Here is a 23,541-nt window from a genome sequence, read left to right on the forward strand (position 1 = left end):
GGCAACCCTAAATCCGTCCAGGTGGCAACGCCAAATTAAAGCTTCTTCAGCTTAACTCGATTGAGTTATAAGCAAGCCAAATTAACGACTTAATACATTATTTATCCATTCTTTGGTGTGCTTGGCAACCCTAAATCCGTCCAGGTGGCAACGCCAAATGCAGCTTGCTGCTGAAGTTGAAGTTCAATATGCAGCGATCGCACTGAATCACTGGGCAATTCTTTGGCTTTTGCTAATTTTCTGCATGAATTGAATTCATAATTAGAAAAGCAGCAAAAAACTTATGAGGAAAGTCGTCGCTAGTGTGTGTGTGTGTGTGTATGAGTGTGTGTGTGTGACATTTTTCACATAATCAGCCGAGTGCTGGCTGAAAATTCCAGTCAGCCGCTTTGCCGCTGTGTGGCATGAAGCTGAAGCTGCTGTTGCTGCTGCTGCTCTAAACTGGTTGCAACTGCCACAACGACTTGCAGCAAGTTGCAAGCAAGCTGGCAGCACATCATTAGTTTCCGTTTTGCGGCAATATTTCATTTGCTTATGCAAAGCCGTTGACCTTTGGTCGTCCCCAATTGGCTGCCCCTATCCCTGTCTCTTTCTCCTTCTCTCCCTCTCTCTTTCTCTCTCTCTCTCTCTCTCTAGCACTCTCTCGCTGTCTCTCGCTGAAGATTTCACTTTTATTCCAAGTTGGCCAAGTTGCCACAAATTGCGGCTGCCACGTCAAAAAAAAGCAAAAAAAAATGGCAACAGCAGCTTCAGCATCGACTTCGACTTCGACTTGGTTGCAACTCGTTTGCCATAAATAGTTAGAAGGCACGGGCGCGGCCCCAACTTGGCTTGCCTGCCACATGCCCCTGCCACATGGCCCGCCGCTGTGGCAGCTATTGTAAAAATATTTGCGAGCAGCAACAACAGAAAACAGGCAACGAGCTGCTTTTGATTTACCAAAGTTATTTCTATTTTTTAGCCTAACTTGGTGCATGCCACGGCTGCCGCTGTTGCATCTACCACACACACACACACACACACACACACACATGCACACATATTTATGTATAGCCAAGTTTAGTGAAGCAACTTGCAACTCGCTCTGCAAAAATTGCACCAACGTTAAATGCCCATTTTTGGGGGCAGAGCCGAGGCAGCAAAATGTTTGTTGCTTCTTCTTGCCACATCTCGTTTCTCTCAGCATTAATTTATGCATTTTTTCGTCGCTTCTTTGTGGCTTCTCTTTCCCTGTCGTTTTCTTTCTTTTTTTATAATGACATAACTCGAGCATTTTAACGCTTATTAAATTATCTCATTTGCCGCCGCTAACAGCGGGCGGTCCACAGATCGACCAAGATATCGATTTGAAGATGGGAAGACAAGGAAGAGTTGGAAGAGGGACGGGGGGAAAACATTTGCCAGGTAGAGACAATAAAAGTTAATGTCTCTTGGCAATGTCAATCGATGTCTGCAATCGTTTCCTCTCATTTTTGCCTCTTTTCGATTCGATTCGATTCGTTTTGGGATCCATTAAGAAAGAGAGAGACGTTGCTTCATTGGCGCATCACAGACAATTCAAGTTGATGACATCTTTTGTGGTCAATGCGTTTCCTTTTTAGAGCATTTTATGGCCTAACCCCAGGCCAAGAGAACATTCCCAACATTCCAACATTGTAGCCGCCAGCCACACACTCAAACTCAAAAGGATTGCCCAAAAAAAAAAAACGCGTATCAAAGATGATTATCACAGAGGCGTGAGTCCCTGTTTGACTCTTATCTGCTTATAGCTATCTTTATCTACCTTCGACCCTCTCGCTCACTCTTTCTCACTCACTCCATAGTTGCCTCTGGGCCATAAAAATTTCAACTTTATCGTTCGGACATCAAAACGGAACTGTCTATTAAAAAAAAAAAAAAGATCGAAACTACAAAACTCAAACTGCTCACAAAACGCTGTCTTCAGGTAGTTTCAGCTCTGTATGTGTGTGTGTGTGTGTGTGTGTGATCTCTTACTCTCAGTGATCATCATACAAAAGATCTTCAGCTTTGCTTGCAAAAGTGCATTGATAAACGCTTCTCTTTTCTACACCAACAACTTTGTATTTTATGTCGCAAAATTTGCTGTTTTGAGTTTCAAGCTATTGTCAAGAAATATATATTATAGAAGAAATATATATTATATATAATATAATATATATATTATATTATTATATTCCAAAGTGTTCAAAAGTTTTCTCAAGAAATCTTTCCCAATATTGATATGTATTATTATATTAATTTTTACATACCACTTTTATATTTCACGATTATTTCATAATGCAAAATTTAATATTTAAAAAAGAAGAAAGATTTGCAAATGCAAAAAATATGTAATACTTCAGATAAGAAAAGAAAGATCACCTCTTCATCTCACACTCTAAGCTCAATTTGATCCCAACCAAAACTCTTTAAGTCTTTAGTCATCATCAACTAGCAACGCTTCCTCTCGCCTTCGCCTTCTTCTTCTTCCTCGCCCCGCCTCTATGGCCACACCCCCAGTCAAGAGAAAAAAAAAAACACTTGGCTTACTTTTAAGCAGCTGTAGAGCTCGTTTCATTAGAGCGAAGAACTACTAAAAAAAACACTTTCCAACTTTTTGTTAATGAGCTGCAAGATTTGAAGATTTCAAGATTCTGATTTCAGTTGAGGAGTGTGGGGAGCGAGGGGAAGGGTAAGGGGCAGGGGTAAGGGTTAGTGGAGAGGGGGAAGCCAGCCACATACCAAAGCGTTGACTCAATGCCGAACGAAGGTGTCGTTTGTCTTTTCCACTGGCTTTGTCGGCTTCTGTCCAAACGTCCAGCAGACTGTCCGTCTGTCTGTCCGTCCGTCCGTCCGTCTGTATTTCTGTCCGTTGCTCGTTGTGCGTTTCTCGTGGTTGTCATGATGGGCAACGTGTCGTCGTCTTTGTGCGCACCAAAACTCATTTATCTTGGCTTACAGAAAATACAAAATAAAAAAAACACCGAAGACCAAGACTGAGACTGAGACTGAGAGAAGAAGAAGAAGAAGTACCACACACGGCATAAAAATGAAACGAAACGAAACGAAATTCATTCATCTGCAAAGCGAGCGCGAGTCAAGGGCAATGCCGAGGGTCTCGCTCCCTCTCTCTTGCTCTCGCTCTCTCTCTCTCTCTCTCTCTTTTGGGGTCCCGGGGACCTCTGAAGCTGGGATCTTTGTGCTGCGATCGACCGATCGACCAATAAGCAAAAGAATGCGCCGCAGACGACGCGTCAAATTGAAAAACGCAAAGAGGCAAGCTGATGAAGGAAGGAGAGAGGAAAGAGGTGGAGAGACGGGGAGGGAGGGAGTCAGAGGGGCCTTTCGGTCAGAAGTGGCTCGTATTAAGATCAGGCGATAAGATCGGACAGCGAGAGACATTGAAGCTACACACACACACACAGAGACACTAATACAAACGCAGTCGGGCAACCGCAACGCGGTCTTGGCCCCTTCCCCACCCCCCATCTCCCCCTTTGCCCACACCCCTCTTCAGCGAGTCGATATCACCTCGGCCTCGGCTCAATAAAATGCTATACAAGGTGTCAGATTTGTCGCCCTTCATTATGCGGCAAGAAGTTGATTTTATTTTATTTTTTTTTTTTTTTTTTTTTTTTTTTTGCCCTCACTCTTTTTTATCGGCTTCTTGTGCTTTTTTGCGGCTTAACGCAGCATGAGAGGTCGTGAGTTTGGGCAAGAGATCGACTGCAGAAGGCGACAAAGGAGGAGGAGGAGGAGGGTAGAAAAGAAATAATCGAAATTCCAATGCAGCATCAACTTCAGCTTTAGCTTTAGACTCGCACACAACTTCTTTGTGCTTTGTGTTTGTCTGTCGAGTTTATTTTTATGTCGATACCCTGCAAGTTTCAACTACACCTGAGATGGATTAAAAGCGAATATTATGTGACCATTTGGGAATAGAGTTGCACAATTGAAATAATTAGTAGATTTAAGTTACTAGCTGTATGTTCTAAAAAGTTTTAGCTGCATAAGCTTAAGGGAAGCTGAGTTACTTGAGGTACGCAAAACGATGTAGAACCGAAGATGATGGGAAAATTCGATACTAGAGTTGCACAATTGAAGTAATTAGTAGATTTAAGCTATTAGCTGCATATGCTGCAAATTTCAACTAGATGTCCTTAAGGGAACCTGAGTTACTTGAGATGTAGAACCGAATATTATGGACATATTTTGATACTAGAGTTACACAATCGAAATAATCTGTAAATTTACGTAATTATCTGCATATTCTGCAAGTTTCATCTGCATTGGTTCACAGCAAGCCGAGTTACTTGAGATGAGCTAAAAGTTTATGCATAAACTGTTCTGCAAATTTTAACTGATTAGCTGCACAGCAAGCCGAGTTACTTGATTTGGGTGCAGTGTTTATTGCTGGGTCTGACTGAGAGTTCTAGGCTCGTTTTTTTATAATCAGCTTTAGGAAGCGACTTCTAACGAAGTAACGAAGCTGAGATGGTGATTTATGTGCCACTGTCAATCAACTCTTGTGTTGTGAATGCACAGTGTGTGTGTGTGTGTGTGTGTGTGTGTGTGTGTGTGTGTGTGTGTGTGGTGTTTATGCCTCTGCCCCTTGTCACGCCGGAAATGTCCACCTACTTTCACGCCAAGTCAATTCCTGGAAGCTGCATTTCGGGTCTAGTTTACCTGCTGTGTCTCAATTTATGCACGATTAATGAATGCCACCTGGACGCACACACACACACACACACAGAACACCCTCTGTCTCTTTCTCTCTTTTGGGTTCGTTTTACCTGTCCTTTATTCAGTTCATTCATTCATTCAGTATTTCATTCAGTGCGTGCGGCATGCGCTTTGAACCTCTGCATTCCAATGTAGAGCAAATTCCAGCAACAACAACTACAACTGATTTCCCATTCATTTCATTTCATTTACAGACACGGACGTCGCTTTGGATGTGCCTGTGCCCAGCGAAGAGGAGGAGCGCAACATGAAACGTAAGTAACACCATTCGATTATTACATTATTAACTATGCAGGCGATATCTCGGTTATAGATGGCAATAATCAAACTTAACCATCGATCGTAAAACAAAGTCAAACATCAACGATCAAAAAAAAAGATTTCATATTACATTAGTAAAACACGAAAAACTATCTTAGTAAAGTCATTTTCAAGAATACAACTCAAGAATACAAACACTATCTTAGTAAAGTCATTTTCAAGAATACAATTCTTCATTGTAATGAGGCGTTCAGCCAACTTTTTTAAATACAAATATTAACTGGTTAAAATTCAATAATATATTAACAGCTTAGAGGATCGTTTTTGTAAATTACTTTAAAGAATACCAGCAGTTTTTAACTATCAAATGTAGAATATGCCTTTAAAATACGCACTTCCCACGATAATCGATAGTATAATCAATAGTTAAACCGGTACCGAAACTATAACCGATAGTGAAACACGCAGTTTCTTCAACCATCTTCTCAGCGAAAAACAAACGCAGTATAACCGTTATATAATCGATAGTTAAATCGCTACCGATAGTAAAACATTCAGTTGCTCTTTACCTACATCACCGAAATTCAAAACTAACACAACATTTTGACCACCACATCAACAACAACAAAATTTGACCACCGTGAACAACATCTTCTCTATGTACTATAATTGATACTATAATGGATAGTCAAACCTTTACCGATACTATAACCGATAGTAAAGCACGCATTCTACATCCCAAATTCTTCATCAAAATTTTGACCACCACATCAACAACATCTTCTCTTCCCACAATAGATTACGCGGCTCTGCTAACGGGACGCACATCCTACTTCCTGAAGGGCGAGGAAATGAAATCCATGTACACGACATACAATCCACAAAACATTGTGGCCACCGCCCGCTTTCTGTTCCACAAGAAGAACCTCTACTATTCGTTCTACACATCGGCGAAAATCGGTCGCCCCCGTGCCATACAATTCGTGGACGATGGCGGAGTTATCCTCGAGGAGCATCAACTGGAGACGACCCTCAGCGGCACCCTGAGCGTGTATCAGAATGCCACCGGAAAGATTTGCGGCGTTTGGCGTCGCGTGCCACGCGATTACAAGCGCATCTTGCGCGACGATCGGTTGCATGTGGTGCTGCTGTGGGGCAACAAACATCAAGCGGAATTGGCTCTCGCCGGTAAGATTGCCAAATACACGGCACTGCAAACGGAACTCTTTAGTTCACTGCTCGAGCCTCCACTCACGGCTAGCGGTAAACCCGATCCTCAGCTTGCCGGCGCCGGTGGCACAGCGATTGTCTCGACATCGAGTGGCGCAGCGAGTTCGATGCATTTGACCCTCGTCTTTAACGGTGTCTTTGGCGTTGAGGAGTTTGCCGATGCAGCGTTGAATGTGCGCATCGAATTGCCGGAACGCAAAGAACTGATCTTCGATGAGTTGCCCCGTGTGCGAAAACCCTCGGCGGAGATCAATGTACTTGAGTTGTCCTCACCGATTACCATACAGAATTTGCGTCTGATGTCGCGGGGCAAACTCCTGTTGACCGTCGAGTCGAAGAAATATCCCCAACTGCGCATCCAGGGACACATTGTGACCCGGGCGAGTTGTGAGATCTTCCAGACACTCTTGGCACCGCCGCATGGCAACGAACTGAGCACGAGGAGCAGCGGCTTGGCTTGGGTCTATCTCAACACGGACGGTTCGTTGGCGTACAACATTGAGACGGATCATGTGAATACTCGCGATCGTCCGAACATCAGTCTGATCGAGGAGCAGGGCAAACGCAAGGCAAAGCTTGAGGATCTAACGCCCAGTTTCAATTTCAATCAGGCCATCGGCAGTGTGGAGAAGCTGGGACCTAAAGTCCTAGAGTCCTTGTATGCGGGTGAACTCGGTGTCAATGTGGCCACCGAGCATGAGGCGAGTTTGATACGCGGTCGTTTGGTGCCACGTCCTGTGGCCGATGCTCGCGACTCTGCGGAACCAATTCTCCTGAAGCAACACGGCGAGCATGGAGCAACTGGAGCCATGGCCATGGCCTGGATGTCCATTGACAACGAATGCAATCTCCACTACGAACTGACGATGAGTGGCATCAACACGGCGCAGGATTTGCAATTGTATTTGGAGGAGAAACCAATTGAGGCAATCGGAGCACCGGTCACACGGAAATTGCTCGAGGAATTCACTGGGAATTACATGGAAGGCTTTGTCCTCGGTATGCCATCAGCTGAGCTGATTAAACTCGAGACGAGCGTCTGCTATTTGGAGTTGCACACGAAGCACACGCATCAGTTGTTGTTGCGTGGCAAGCTGAAGAGCACCAAAGTCCCGGCGCATTGTTTCCCCATCTATACGGATAATAATGTCCCGGTGCCGGGGGATCACAACGATAATCAGATGTTGAATGGTGGCGAAACGAAATGCTTTCACTCCGGTCGCTTCTACAACGAATCGGAGCAGTGGCGCAGTGCTCAGGATACGTGCCACATGTGTGCCTGTCAACGGGGTCAAGCGAATTGTGAGCTGATCAAGTGTCCCGCTCTAAAGTGTAAAGCGGCCACCGAGCAGCTGTTGCAACGCGACGGCGAATGCTGCCCCACTTGTGTGGCACGTCGCGAAACCGCCGCCGATTGGCATGCCACAACACCAGACGGTGGAAGTTCATCCTCATCATCATCATCATCATCATCATCGCCCGCTTTGAATGCCAGCGATCTGCTGTTGCAGCCACGTCGCGGCTGCCGGTTGGGCGATCAATTCCATGCCGCCGGGGCCAGTTGGCATCCGTTCTTGCCACCGAATGGCTTTGACACATGCACCACATGCAGCTGCGATGCTGCCACACTTGAGGTGCGCTGCCCCCGCATGGTTTGTCCCCCCTTGCAATGCAGCGAGAAGCTCGCCTATCGACCGGACAAGAAGGCCTGCTGCAAGGTTTGTCCCGAGGGCAAGCAGAGCAATCATGGCAGTAAGCATACGCCCAGTAATCCCAATGTGTTGCACGATCAGGCCATGCAACGTTCGGCGGCGCATAGTGCTGAGGAAACGCTTGCCGCCGGTGGTTGCAAGGTGGTCAACAAGATCTACGAGAACGGACAGGAATGGCATCCGATTCTGCTGTCGCACGGCGAACAAAAGTGCATCAAATGCCGCTGCAAGGTAAGTTTCAAAGAACACCAAACAAAACAAATTTCATCATCACTTTCAATATTTGAAAAAGTTCGAGAAAAGTTCAAGAGTTCACTTTCAAATTAAGGTTTTTATCATTCTACAACAAAGTCTGAAATTTTATTGAGTAATAAGAATTATTTGGCAATTTTAATTTACAAATTTTGAAATGTTTAAAAAATAAGGTTTCTTATGTCCATATCAAAACAATTTCCAAATTTTATTGGCAAACTCAATTAAAACTCAAACTTAGTATTTAGTATCGTTTATTGGTATTATAAAAATTTGTCAAACACTTTGTGTAATACAAATTATTTGACAGTTTTTCTATATTTAAAAACAAATTTCGAACTTCAACTCAAATAAAGTATTTTAAGTATTAATGCAAATACAATTCAGTATTTTTAATATGAATACAAATACTAAAAATACTAAATTTGATTATAAAAATACCAAAAATACGAAATTTGAGTTGAGTTTCGAAATTCGTTTGTGAAACTAATAAAAAATAGAAAAATTGCCAAAATTTAAGATTTAAGATTTACAATTTCAAATCACAATTAGAAATTTTCTTATCTTCGACAATTGTTAACTATTTTTGACGGTGTACATGATCAATTTGATTTTTCCCTTTAAATAACAAATATTGCAGTTGAACTCTCTCTGTAATTTTGTATTCTAAAATATATAAACCTGACTTTGTGTACTAATAGAGTTTTATCTATATTCATTTGCAGGACTCGAAGGTGAACTGCGATCGCAAGCGATGCTCGCGATCAACGTGCCAGCAAACGCGTGTCTCGAACAAGCGTCGCGTGTTCGATAAACCTGGCAGCGAGTTGGCAGCCCCGCCAATCGATGAATGCTGCTCGACGCAATGCCGGCGATCGCGGCGTCATCACAAACGGCAGCCGCATCATCAGCAACGTGCCACAAGCAGCTGAGCGAATGTGAGACAGAGAGAGCGAGAGAGTGAAAGAGAGCGAGAAGAAAACTTGTATTATATGAAAAAAAAACTGGATAACACACACACACACACACAGAGAACGCACAGAGAATGAAACCGTGAGAGAGAGAGAGACAGCGAGCGACAGCAAGAAAGAGTGATCGATAAATCGATCGATATACGATATATGATACACACATTATGCATATACATATATGTAGGCTATAACCAGTGCAGAGTTGGCTTTAACAACACAAATTCTCTTCTTGTAGCGCGCATTTTGTTCGATCTTTTTTATTTTTGGAGCAAAACAAAACGAAAAAAAAAACCAAAATCGAAATCGCAATCGCAATTCTCCCCGCTTCTACTATGCACAATCTATTCTGCTTCTTCTTCTTCATTTCAATGAATTTAAATTCACATTTAAATTGCAATTTGAAAGCGTAAGAAACAAATCAATAAAAAACCAGAAAAAAAGAAAAAGAGAAATAAAGAATAATAAAAATACACTTGGAAAAAAGAAAAAGAAGAAAAATACACAAGCGATATATATCGATTATAGTATATCGAAAGATATAGACACCACATACATACGAGAGCATGTATATACATATATAATATATACGATTATATGTCTATATATACTTTAATCAAACAATTTTTTTTTTCTAATTTATGAGAAACAAAACGCAGTGGGAAACGCTTTTGGGCGCGATTAAACGCTTGTTATCGTTATCGTTCGTTCACTTTATCGATAAACACAAACCCACACACACACACACACACACACACACACATAAGCACGCACGTCCCGTCGCGGCGCCAACCAAAAGTTTCGACTGATTGACTGAATGGCAAAAAAAATATCTAAACAAATATTTTTTAGTGAATAAGCAAAAGGTTTTTTTTTTTTTTTTTTATTTCGTGGCAGAGCGAGAGAGAGAAAGAAAAATGCAAAAAAAAAAAAAAAAAGAAAAGGAAAAAGAAATTGAAAATCAAGCTTTTCAATAGTGAAATTATTTTGTACTAATTGTTACTTACTCACACACACACATGCATAAACACACACACACATACACATTTGAGCGTATTAAAAGAAAAAGAGAGAAAAACATTTTTTTTTTATAATAAAGAAAAAAATTATGTACAAAATTTGTTAAAATGAAAAATTCGAAAGCAAACACGAAAATGCCATGTACACATATTTATACACACACACACACACACACACACATGCAATGGAAATGAAAAACAAACAAAAAACAAAAATTAAATTGTATTAATTTTTATTAAATTTTATTCTATTAAATTATTCTTATTATTATAATTTTTATGTTTATTTCTTGTAGCTTATAAATATATACATACATATATCTATATATATATTGATATATTGATGAATTAATTGTAAACAATTCATTGCGAAATACTTACTAAAAAAAAACAACAACAAAAAATAAAAAAAAAAACCAACACCAAGAAAAGGAAATTATGAGAAAACGCAAAAAGCAAAAACAATTGTACTAATAATTTACATTTAGTGTTTATAAATTTAAAACAAAAACAACAAAAAAAAGCAAAAACAAAAAACCCCAAAACAACAAAAAACCAACACAATAAACAACAACAAAATACAAAAACGATTCTCGATTATTTTTATTTTAAAACTTTTTTTTTTACTACATTTTATTACAGTCCAAAATGGAAAAAGAAACATTAGAAAACAAAATAAAAAAAAATCCATGAAAATAAATGCGAAAATTTATAAATATCAATTTATAAAAATATTTAATAACAATTCTAAAGTGTTTGTTTTTCTTTTCTCTGGTTTTCTGGGAAATTTCAGATCTAAAGTCGTATTAATTTGAAAATATACCAAATTAATGTACCGAAAATACCAAAATTATACTAAAATTATTATACCATTTTACCCTATGGGTAACGGTGATAATTATTTTAGTCGAATATACCTCATTTAAGAGCGGCACTGATTTACAGGGTATGCAAAAATGATCGGTACTAATCTTAAATATACCAAATTAAAAATAATAAAAATATATAATACTTTCAAAGCTCAAAGTTGGAATACCATTTTATACTATGAGCAGCGGATATAAATTATTTAGTCGATCATACTTTACAGGGTATGCGAACTTGTTAAAAATATTTAATAACAATTCTTAAGAGTTTGATTTCTTTTCCGGTTTTTAGGGGAAATTTTAGACGTATAAACAAGTAAGAAATATACCCGCTAAATAAAGTTAAAAATATACTAAATTTGTGGAAAAATACCGAATTAATATACCCCAAAAATACCAAAAATATATTGTATGCAGACATTAAGTTATAATATACACAAGTAAGAAAGATACCCATTACTCGTTTTGAATAAAGTTTAAAATATACCAAATTTGTAATATATACTAAATTTATATACTGCAAAAATACTAAAAATATACAATATGTACACACAAAGTTATAATATTCTTCAGTCCTAAGCTTAAGAAAAATTAACAACAACAATTCTGGGGAATTTCAAATGTATAAACTCTTTTAGTCGACTATACCACATTTAGTCAAAGGCACCGTTTTACAGGGTATGCGAAATGTGCATGACTTACATTGAGTATGCGAACTTGTTGCTCACTGCGATCTCAATATCGTGCATATTAGGCTGCAAATGATGATTGCATGACTCGAAATGGAGAGCGTCGATTGCCCATTTAAAGTGCGTCGCCTCTCTCTGTCTATCTCTATCTTTAGTTGGGAACTGTTTTGCGATATACTATATCAAGATCCGACATCCGCCGGAATCGGCGAGGCGACAATTTTGGCCAAAAGTCGTTGAGGCAACCAATAAAAGTTGATTGACATGCGACAGTTTTGATGACTGGCCGAACAACAAACATATTATGGAATTAATGCGATTCCAAGTTGATTGAAATGTGAGAATTGCAAATTGGAAAGCGCGCCGAATCGAGTTTCCTACTTCAGCATATATATTTTAATATTTTTTTTACTGCAATTTCAATTAAAATATGCTATGTTGGACGTGCATATAAACTTCTTGCAAAGTGAAAAGAAAAGACTCAAAGCTAAAGAAGAGTTACTTAAAAAAATGAAAATGGAAAAGTTAAATTTCGAATTATATGAAATTTAAGCAAAGAAATACATTTAATTTTAATTAGAAGATTTCAAATAAAATTTCATATGAAATTTAACAAAGAAATACATTCGACTTTAATGAAAAGATTTCAACTAAAATTTAATTAAGGAAAGTCATGGAAATTAATGATATTATAAGAAATTGATATGTTCTTATTGTATAAGCATATGGCAACCCTTTTAATGTTCATCTGGCCACACTGTGAATAAGTATCGATACAATCCTTTTTGAAGTGAACTGAATGTATGTAACAACTTCATAAAGTTTTAATACCCATCAATAAAAACTCTTTTATAATCAAATAAAATCCAAAAATATTATTCAATTCCCATCATTTGACTATCAAATCTTTGCTGACGTTTGCGCACTTTATGCGCTCATTTATTTATAGTGTTTTAGTCAAATGTTTTGTACGCAAATGTTTAACAAATTTTAAGCAACATCAGCAGCAGCAACAACAATAAAAGCATTAAGCTAACGTAAATAGTTCAGCAAATGCACTCATTGAACGAGCGAAAGAGACAGACAACAAAGACTAAGAGAGACTAAGAGCAAACGTTACATCAAGTTCGCCGTGTGAAAAAGTCAAGGTGCTGACTAAGAAATACCCTGTAAAATAAATGTATTCTTTATACATTCAAGCGCTGAAACTTGCATTCAATACAGTGTGATTTTACGTAGTTTGAATTACAAGAAAAGTTAGTATTTAGTTTAAAAAGCTTTGACATAAAATTCATTTCAAAGAAGGATTACAATAAAGTTATTATACAGAAAATATAACAAAAGTTTCTCGAATCAAGTATAATGTACAATATTGTCCGAGAGAATTTAAGTTTCTTTATGATAGAAATCCCAGAAACTCTCCTTTAAGTTTCAACTTGATAACTGACATTAGAAACAAAATCTGAAATAATAAATTAAAAGGAGCTAAATCTTATTTTGTCATAGAACAAATAATTGTTATTAACCTTACTAATTTTGTGACAATTATATTTCCTTCTAAGAACAAAGTTATGATACTTAATTTTCAATATAAAAAGGAAAGCTGTTCTTATTATGAATTTTAGAATCAAACATTAAGAAACGATATAAAAATTAAAGCTGTTCTTGCTTATTATGAATTTCAGAATCAAGCATTATTCAACTCAAAAGAATCTATAAAAGTTGCTATTTAAACTTTCGTTTTTCTGATATAAGAAATTGTCCAATATAATTATAACATTTAGAACTCGCTTACCTTTAAAAATTATTGAAGAAACTTCGAAGAATTGAGCATATTAAATTTTGTAACACAACAAAAAAAAAGCACTTTGGCTGTCATCTGGAATAGAATAATGTAATTATTAGTACATTATAAACATAAATTTCTTAAATGAGGAATGAAATGTAATTTGAAATTGAAATTGATGAACACTTGGCATACCCTTTGCACATTGAGCGACGTTTGCAGGGTATGCGTCGACTAATACGCTGGCTGCGCAGTTTGCTTTTGGGGTCCGAATGCAAAAAGCAAATGAAATCGAATAATTAAATATTGGCATAGTCACACCTTGTTGACAATTATTGACAGGCTGATTGGCAAACAGCAAACAAATGAATACGTCGCCATTTGAGGTGACGACTAAACACAGAACGAGACGGAGAGTGAGGCAGAGAGGGGGAAGGGTTAGGGGTTAGGGGGGAGAGGCTGATGTGGTGGGTGTGGCCCACAAAAGGCAGCTAAAAGTATGTGTTAGCTACTGTGCAAAGACACAACACGCAAGGGTCGCAGCAGCAGCAGCAGCAAATGCAATCTGCGATCGAAATGCAAAACAAAACAAAAAAAAAACAAGCAAGAAGGCTACAGTTGAGTGTACTCTACTGAGAAATACCCGGCACCCATTTTGAATAATATGTAGTAAAAAAGTTCGTTCTTCAAAATATACTAAATTTATATACTACAAAAATACTGAAAATATACCAAAGGCTTTATTTGGTATTCAAAATATACCATATAGGTAAAATATACCAAATAAACCCGAGTAAACGCAAAACAATCCGGTATTGTTCTTAAAATATACCAAATTAATATACCGCAAACATACTAAAATATACCACAAATACTATTTGGTATATCGAATAATTATTCCATATACAGAAATATACCAAATAAACCCGCTACCAATTTCGAGTTAAAGCAAATACAGTGCGGTATTAATTTGAAAGAATGTAAAATTAATATATCAGAAAATTACTAAAAATATACCAAAGGTTATATTTGGTATATCGATGAAGCACTACATTCGAAATATACCATAGAGTAATATATATATATATATACATATATATACACATATACCAAAGACTATAGTTGGTATTTCAAAAATATACCAAAACATGCCATAGACCGCAAAATATACCAAATTTGTGAGCCAAAGCAACTAAGTCCCTCAATTTTCCCTCAATTTCAGAGAAACTTGATCTGTGGGCAAAAAGAATGATATATCTATCTCTTATAGTCTCTGATATCTAGGAGTTCATGCAGACGGACAGACAAAAAGATACACGGATATGGCCATATTGTCTACTGTCTACTATAGTATATTGTACATATGCTGATCAAGATTATACAGCTGTGAACGTTAAAATAGCAGTGCGGCAGAAAAAAAACGAAATATCGAATTTTTTGCATAATCCTTTTTGTTAGTTGATCCCTGCACATTATGTTTGTAAAATGGAACAGTGAGATTTTTCAATTTTAAATGCTAGTACTGCTATTTCAAAGTTCACAGCTGCATATACTTTTAAGGATCGTAGATGATTCCTTTTCTTATTGTTACATACTTTTCCTGCGGGCACAGAGTTATAATACCCTTTTACCTTATAGATGGCGGGTATAAAAATACAGATAGATGCAGCATAGAGGAAGGGAGAGATAAAGAGAGAGAGAGAGAGAGAGAGAGAGGGAGAAGAATTGAGCCAAGTATGGCTGCAAGTGGCGCTTGTGGCGTTGGCGTCTGTCGTGTTGACAGTTCGAGATGGCATCTTATATTGACTATATATGGCCGATAAATCGCATCGCATCGCATCGTATCGCAGGGAGACACAATTGTCATTTGCATTGATATCAAAAGCAAAGCACAGCGAATCGCATTGAATGGCATCGAATGGAATGGAATTGGCCAAACCTTAGAGCGCCCACATTTGGTGCTATTGACTGACTGACAACAACAACAGCAACAACAAGCGCAGCACGAATCGCTTAGATGATATCTAACAGCTCTCAACTCTCTATCGACTACTCTACAGACTATTTACAACTACTGGTAGCTGAATTCTCATGTGCTCAACCGCGAGATACCTGGTAAATTAAAGAATTTGCTAGCAACAATTTCATTGTTCAGAATACAGCATACTAACTAATACAGAAAATACTAAATTCAGTACTTAAGCGATACTAATTAATACTGAAAACACCTTACTGCATATTTTTGGTCATTCAGAATAGCTATTAATTTGAAACTCCCTAATTGATAATAATACTGAATATACTACGTACAGTACTTCATTTATTAATACTGCAAGTAATAAATACTACTGAATATGCTATTATTTAGTATTTTTTATAGTACCTAAACTTCAAAGTGCTGTAGTTTATCTTTAATTCATATCAATACAGAAAATACTAATATTTGGTTTAATACTTTTATAGTGAAAGTAACCAATAATACTGAATTTAGTATTTTTATACTAAATAATACTTAAAGTAACGTTAATCTTTAAATCATACTAATATTGAAAATACTTGTATTTTAATGGACACTAACTAATATAGAAATTAATAAATACTGAATTTAGTATTATTCTACTAACTACGTTACTTTAAGTATTAGTTAGATTGTAATTAATTTTATTTTAAGTGATAACTAATATTGAAAATAATGCTGTTAATGCTGTTATTAAGTATTTTTGTTATACTAATACTTAAAATAGTGTAGTTAATCTTTAATTCGTTCTAATACCAAAAAACTAATATTTTTATTGATAATAACCAATACAGAAAGTAAATTATAATACTGAATATAACATTATTTAGTATTTTTGTATACTCCTCCCTAGCTATTCAGAATATAGCTATTAATTTGAAACTCTTTAATTGATATTAACTAATACTGAATACACAATTATTTAGTATATTTTATACTAACTAATTATTAAAACAATGTAGTCAATCATTAATTTATACTAATACTGAAAATACTAATATTTTAATTGATACTAATTAATACTGAAAGTAATAAGCAATACTCAATATATACTACTATTAAGTATTTTTTATACTAATCTTAATCTTAGTATATTGAGTATTATATAATATATTAGTTCAGTATTACTTTACACTTCCAGTATTAGTTAGTATCAATAAAATATTTTTATTTTCGTTATTACTATGAATTAAAGTTGAACTACAGTACTTCAAGTGTGTGTTGGCATAAAAAAATACTAAATGTCAGTGTTATTTAGTTTTACAAGCAATAAATTATTATTTCTATAAAATTATTTCTATGTACATTTTATATAAATTTGATTTTTGCACTGTTTCTTATCTGTCTGTCAAATTGAACTATTTTTGTTCTTCCACCTCCAAATTTTCACACACACTTATCATGCCTTGTCAGCCAATGGAATAGGTCCGGTATAGCAACTATAGCATTGGCTCACTTGATTTACGAGACACATCCAATCCTACATGTGTATAAACATACTCGCATTCTCATTCGCACTCGCACTCAGCGGTTGCAACAGTTATAAAAACAGCACAACGAAAAAAAAAAAAAGAAGAAAAAACTTGCTCACGACATTTAACCGACACTCATAATCATCAATTATCTCAGCTGTCGACTCGGGCGATTGAAATTGAACATGAGATTGAAATTGAAAATGAGAATGAGATTCAGAATGAAAATGCTATTGCAATTGCAATTGCAAATCCGATTTCGATTCTGATTCTGATTCCAAATCCATCGCAATTTCATTTGGAATTGGAAGTGCGGCAATTATGCAAAGCATTTTTCATAACTCATTTTATTGATCTCAAGTTACGACTACTAAGGATTAATTCCCCCTCTTCCACCTTCCACCAATCTGTTTTATTGATTCTCATACCAAATCATTCGCTGTTTTGACTGCAACTGTCAGCCAATTGATTGCTTGATTAGTTGAATGCATGATCAAGCGATTGTTCTTGGATTGGTTAACATTGTTGCAATATTGGAATAAAAGATACATATTAAGAGATTATTTTATTAACTGATGAGAACATTTTGTTCTTTGCTTTTGCAAGATTGCAATAAAATGTTGAATATAAATGAATTATTTAAATGAAATATCTAGATGAAATATAGAAAATTGAGTATAATAAATATATTAAAAACATAATCATAAAATGGTAGAATAATACATAAATTGTATAAAAGAAAAACAATAAAATACAATTTAAACTCATTTTATGTCTTAATATGCTTTTTAGTCTTCAAATTATAAGATATGTTCTTCTTATTGGATCATATATTAAATGTTCTTCATGCTTCATTGCTTTACTAATAGATTTAAGATTTTATTTTTAATTATAGCCAACCTTTTTAAATAAATAAATGAAATGTTCTTGAAATCAAGATGTGTTTTCTAACATTAAAATTTTCGTGTTTTGGACGCACTTTTAAAAATGAAATTCATAGTTCTAAATCTTGATTTAAAGATTTCTTTTCTGACTACTTAATTGTAAATTTGTTTTTATGTTAAAAACAAAACTTAAAGAAAAATACTTTAGCTAATTGATTTCATTTTTAAGAACTTGACCAACTTTTGAGACCAAAATTCATAGTTCTAATATCAAAATCTTGATTTCAGAAGTTTTTTTTCAGACTACTTAATTGTAAATTTGTTTTTTTTGTTAAAAAACTTCAGAAAAAATACTGAAGTAAATTAATTTATTTTTAATGACTGAATATTTGACCAACTAATTGAAATGCCAATCGATTATTCCGGCACCCAGTCAACATTGATCACTCCATATGCAACATTTGGCATTCAACATTGAATTGAAATTGAATTTCGTTGCAAATTCGCTTCCTTCATCTGTTGTTGTTGTTGTTGTTGTTGTTATTGTTTGCTTGATTGCAAATGCAAATGCGGCAATGGGTCAAATCACGTTGACACTCGACTGTCGTTGGCTAATTGCTGCAACAAGCAACGACAACAACAACAACAACAACAATGACAGCAACAACACTTCACTCCACATGAACATCATTGTGATCTCGAAGTGAACCCGAGGGATCGCCTAAAAGTTACTTGAGATCAGCTTGATCAGCTGACAACACCCATTTAATACCCTATAAAACATATGGATAAGAATGTAAGCTGAAGAGAACCTAAACTTCTGTGTGATCTTTAAGTTCACAATCATTTTTTCTATGATATATAGAATTCAGATTAGAAACTAAATGAAAATCTAAAAAAATTAAATAAACATATATGTTATTAAGTATTTTTCTATTTCTATTTTTAATCATAAATTTTAATAAGGAGTTCTATTATAATAAGAATAAACAAATAATAATGTAAGCATATTATAAAATGGTTTCAATCTGAAAGTCTTGCATTAAGTTAAGCTTAAATATCAATTTCAATTTATACTTTCCACAAATAAATGTGGCACGAAAAATGTTGCGAACTGTGAAAAGATTCCACAAAAGAATTCACAAAAAAAAGGGAAACAGATTTAAATAAGCAGAAACTTTAAATGTTGAATTCAACTTTAGTTAACTTAATGCTTTTAAGAAATTCTAAATCTTTATTACTAGATATGATATATTATTACTGGATATCATATGATTGAAGAATTTAGAAATTGAAGATTGAAGAAATTTAGGTAATGCCTTTAGTACTTTATATTTTAGTACTTTTTTTTAATATTATAGTATATTTTAGTACTTTAATTTAATATAGTATATATTAATGTGGTATATTTTAATGATAATACCGCAATATTCAGCATTTATATGATGTTGATCATATTATTGATGTTTATTATGGCTCTGTGCTAATAAAAATTCTACAACTTATTAGTTAAAAAGAATTTAGATATTCTTTAGAGTAATAAAAGTTACATTGAGATGAAGCATTTTCGAAAGTCTTATATATAAAATTAAAAGTGTATATAGTATAAAAAAATGCTAAAACAGAAATCTATTTACTACTTTTAATTCACAAAAAAGAACAATTCATTATGATTTGATTGATTTCCAGCTTATTGCTGATAAGCTAAAGGCATAATGCTATATATAAATCAATTATCTATGCCATAGTCTGTCATATATTTAGAAAAAACCACAAAACGAACTGAACATTATTATTATTATTATCTTGTTGTTTTATGATTGATGCCATCCACTTGAAATTGAACTTGCAACTTCAATTGAATGAAATTGACAATTGTACAAACGGCAAATGGAAAACAGAAAACAGAAAACACACCCCGCCATCAATCTAACTGTAAAGCAAGAATGGAGAATGTTTTTTTTGTTTTAGTTTTTTTTGTTGTTGTGTTTTGGCTTGTCTTTCAATTTGCTTTGCTCCAGTTTCAACCGCAAAAGCGATTTGCTTTCAACCAATTTGTTGACCACGCGCAAAGCAAGAAAAACTCTACAAAATTCGACAAATCAAAATAATAATAAACAAAAGAGTGCTCTCAACACACACACACACACACACAAACAACGACGAGCAGTTACCCTGGAGAGTGAATGAAAAGACAACAAGTAAGAAAGCTACAATCGAGTGTGCTCGACTGTGAGATACCCGCAGTAACGCACTTTTAATAAAACCATATTCTACAAATATACCGAAAATATACCGCAAAAAAACTAAAGTATACCAAAGGATGTTTCGTATATTGATATATCACAAAAATACTAAAATATTCTTCAGGCTATATTTGGTATATCGATAAGTATTATATCAAAATATACCATAAATCCATTTTCAATATATGTATATAATATTTTCAACGTTCTACAAATATACCAAAAACTATATCGCAAAAATACTCGAATATACCAAACGGTATATTAGCTATATTGATATTATCAATAAAACCATAATCTAAAAAATATACCGAAAAAATACCGCAAAAAGATTAAAATATACCAAAGGTTATATTTGTTATATCGATATTGTGCTTCATTCCAAATATACCATAAACCCATTTTCAGTATAACCATATACCACAAATATACCAAAAATACTGAAATCATAACAAAGAATACATTTCGTATATTTATATTGTTTTACATTTTGAATAAAACCATATTCAAAAAAATATACCAAAAATATGGCGCAAAAATACTGGAATATACCAAAATCTGTATTTGGTATATTATTCATAAGACAATTTTCAATAAAACCATATACTGAATAAAATATACCAAAAATACAAACATATATTAAAGTCTATATGTGATATATCGATATTGTATTACACTTAAAATAAATAAATAAATATATACCAGATTTCCAGTCAAAGCAGTAGGAGTTCTTTTGCCATATAAAAGTAATTCATAAGGAGGATATGGATATATTATAAGATCTCTGTCTGTCACACACATATCGTACAAGTTGTTCACACCCCAAAGAGACTCGAATGCAGGGTATGACCGAAAAAAGCAAAGCGAAAAATTTGATCATTTTTTTTTTATGAATTTTACGCCAATTTGGCGAGAACATGTTGACCAGGCCAAGACAGGCCAGGCTGCGTCGAACTGGACATGACCAAAAAAACCGGCTGCAAAGACAAATTTGGAGCTAATTATAAATGCAAGGCAGGCGGCGGGCAGCGCCGAAAAAGTCACTTTGGCCAGGTCTCAATCAATTTGTGGGCGGACTACTGCCAACAACCAACAAAAAATTTCAACGAAGCAGTCAATGAATGGAATCTAAAGACCGGATGGTTGGCTCTGTTCATGAATGAATTGAATTGAATATGAGAAAAGACAGCTTCAGCTTCAGCCTCTGCTTCAGCTTCGTTCGTTGGTGTTCCGCTTGTGGGCGAGAAACTTCACAGAATCTCGCAATATTTTGTTGCTGTTGTTGTTGTTGTGTTTTGTGGTGGCTTTTGGCAATTTGGCGATTTGCAAAGTGTGAAACTAATTTGTCAGCATGACAATAACAGCCAAAAGCCATAAACATCATAATAATATTCAATAAACATCAACAAAATGCGACAATTAGTTGCCACCGATTTTGGCCAGCAGCAAATGCAAAACAATAAACGTACCACGCGGCGTATACGTAATGTGACAAGGGCAGCTGCTTCTTGGCTGCACTTTAACACATAGCTTTAACTTTACTTGTTTAATTGAAAATTTGTAAAAGAAAGAAAAGAAGGTGTAGAAAAGAAATGCGAAAATTCTTTAAGCAGACAATTGAAAATAAGAAGAAGTACATATTAGAAATATTACGTAAGTGGTAATGAAAACTTAAACGCATCATTATCCAAGTGAAAAGATATGAGTATTAATATACCACAAATCATATAAATATCCAAATTAATTGATAACTTCTCAAAAATATATTGTATATGAAATAAGTTGTAAGATTTTTCGATTGCTAAAGAAGAAAGAATAACTAAAGCCCCCTAAAGATTATATGAAGTCATTGAATAATAATGATAAGAATAACAACTCAAGTAAACAAACAAAAAAGTTTATGATACCCATTTTGAATAAGAGCAAAATATTGTGGTATAGATTTAAAAATGTACCAAATTAATATACCACAAAATACTAAAAATATACTGAATGTCATCTTTTGTTTATTGATATATTACTGTATTCGAAATATAAATTATATTAAATTAATATACATACATCAGCAGCCAAAGGAACTAAGACTAAGTTAAAATTTGAAACAAGCTTGATAAGCGTGGAAACATAACAAAAAAAATCTATCTCCATCTCTTATAGTCTCTGAAATCGAAGTTTCTAGGACGCTGGTCAAGAACGTAACATATATACTTTAAAAGATCTGAGATACGTTCTTTCGAAGATAATGCTAACAAATGAATAAAAGAGATTATACAAATCAAATTCTGAAAAAAAAACAATGAAAATTCTTAATTTGATTGCAGTTAAATCAATAAACAAATTGCAGTTGGCTGCAACAGAAATTTAGATGAAAACTGGAAGCACTTTAGCGTCAGCAGGTTGTAGCCATAGATCAAATGGATCGATTGCTTGCTTAATCCGGCTCGATGAAGATCAAGAGAAGAGAAGAGGGGGCGGAGATGGAAATGCTGTTGGTACATTTCATAATTATAATAATTGTCTATTTGCTGTGTGTTGTTGCAACAATTTAATTGAATTATAAACGTTCGAGGCTAATAAAATCGATGATGTAAATTGCGCTCGCTTGCATTTAACACCTTCGTCAATGGAATTTCATCTATTTTTATTTATGATCCATACATGTTGAACAAAACATGTTGCCCACTCCACTCTACCTCCCGCCTCCATCCTCCCGCCTCCATCCACCCCCGCACAGTTCCCCAACTCAGGCAGCCGGGTTGCCGTTAATCTCATGCAAATTGTATGCAATCGCAAGCGCTAAAACAAAACCAAATCAAATCGTATCGCATGCGACAGCGATAGAGACAGAGACAGATTTACAGCGATATGCGAGGTTAGTTTGATGTACTTATCATCAAATATATATATTTTAGAATATGCTCTCTATAAAGTTTCCCCCACTTGGAATAAATTTCTGTCTAAATATATTTATAAGAGTCTTTTTTATGGATGTTAAATAGGAAAAGAAGCTCTACAAACAATGAAACAAGTAAAAAAGCTGCAGTCGAGCGTGTTCGACTGTGAGATACCCGTTCCCCATATTTTGAATAGAAGCAAAACAGTGCGGTATTTTCTTAAAATATACCAAATAATATACTGCAAAAAATACTAAAATATACCAAAGCCTATTCTTGGTATATCTATGCCATTCGAAATATACTATAGCGTCAAAATATACCAAACAAAATACCGCCAATATGCTAAAAAAAAACAAGTAAAAAAGCTGCAGTCGAGTGTGCTCGACTGTGAGATACCCGTTCCCCATATTTTGAATAGAAGCAAAACAATGCGGTATTTTCTTAAAATATACCAAATAATATACTGCAAAAATACTAAAATATACCAAAGCCTATTCTT

The 23,541-nt window shown here is 35.2% G+C and overlaps 1 protein-coding gene and 1 long non-coding RNA gene across 3 annotated transcripts in view; one reads left to right on the forward strand and one right to left on the reverse strand.

The window, feature by feature from the left end:
• The window catches only part of LOC132795326 (dorsal-ventral patterning protein Sog), a 46,795-nt gene extending 36,022 nt beyond the window's left edge, over positions 1-10,773 (forward strand). For both annotated transcript variants that reach the window (XM_060805979.1, XM_060805980.1), the window contains 3 exons: positions 4,938-4,997; positions 5,803-8,177; positions 8,924-10,773. In XM_060805979.1, coding sequence (XP_060661962.1) covers positions 4,938-4,997; positions 5,803-8,177; positions 8,924-9,130 — 2,642 coding nt within the window. In that variant the 3' untranslated portion in view covers positions 9,131-10,773. The remainder of the gene's footprint in view (positions 1-4,937; positions 4,998-5,802; positions 8,178-8,923) is intronic.
• The window catches only part of LOC132795333 (uncharacterized), a 96,674-nt gene that overhangs the window by 63,316 nt on the left and 9,817 nt on the right, over positions 1-23,541 (reverse strand). Inside the window, exon 2 of the long non-coding RNA XR_009633432.1 lies at positions 13,536-13,619. This is a non-coding gene — a long non-coding RNA (uncharacterized LOC132795333). The remainder of the gene's footprint in view (positions 1-13,535; positions 13,620-23,541) is intronic.

Source organism: Drosophila nasuta, chromosome X (genome assembly GCF_023558535.2).
Source record: "Drosophila nasuta strain 15112-1781.00 chromosome X, ASM2355853v1, whole genome shotgun sequence".
NCBI lineage: Eukaryota > Metazoa > Arthropoda > Insecta > Diptera > Drosophilidae > Drosophila > Drosophila nasuta.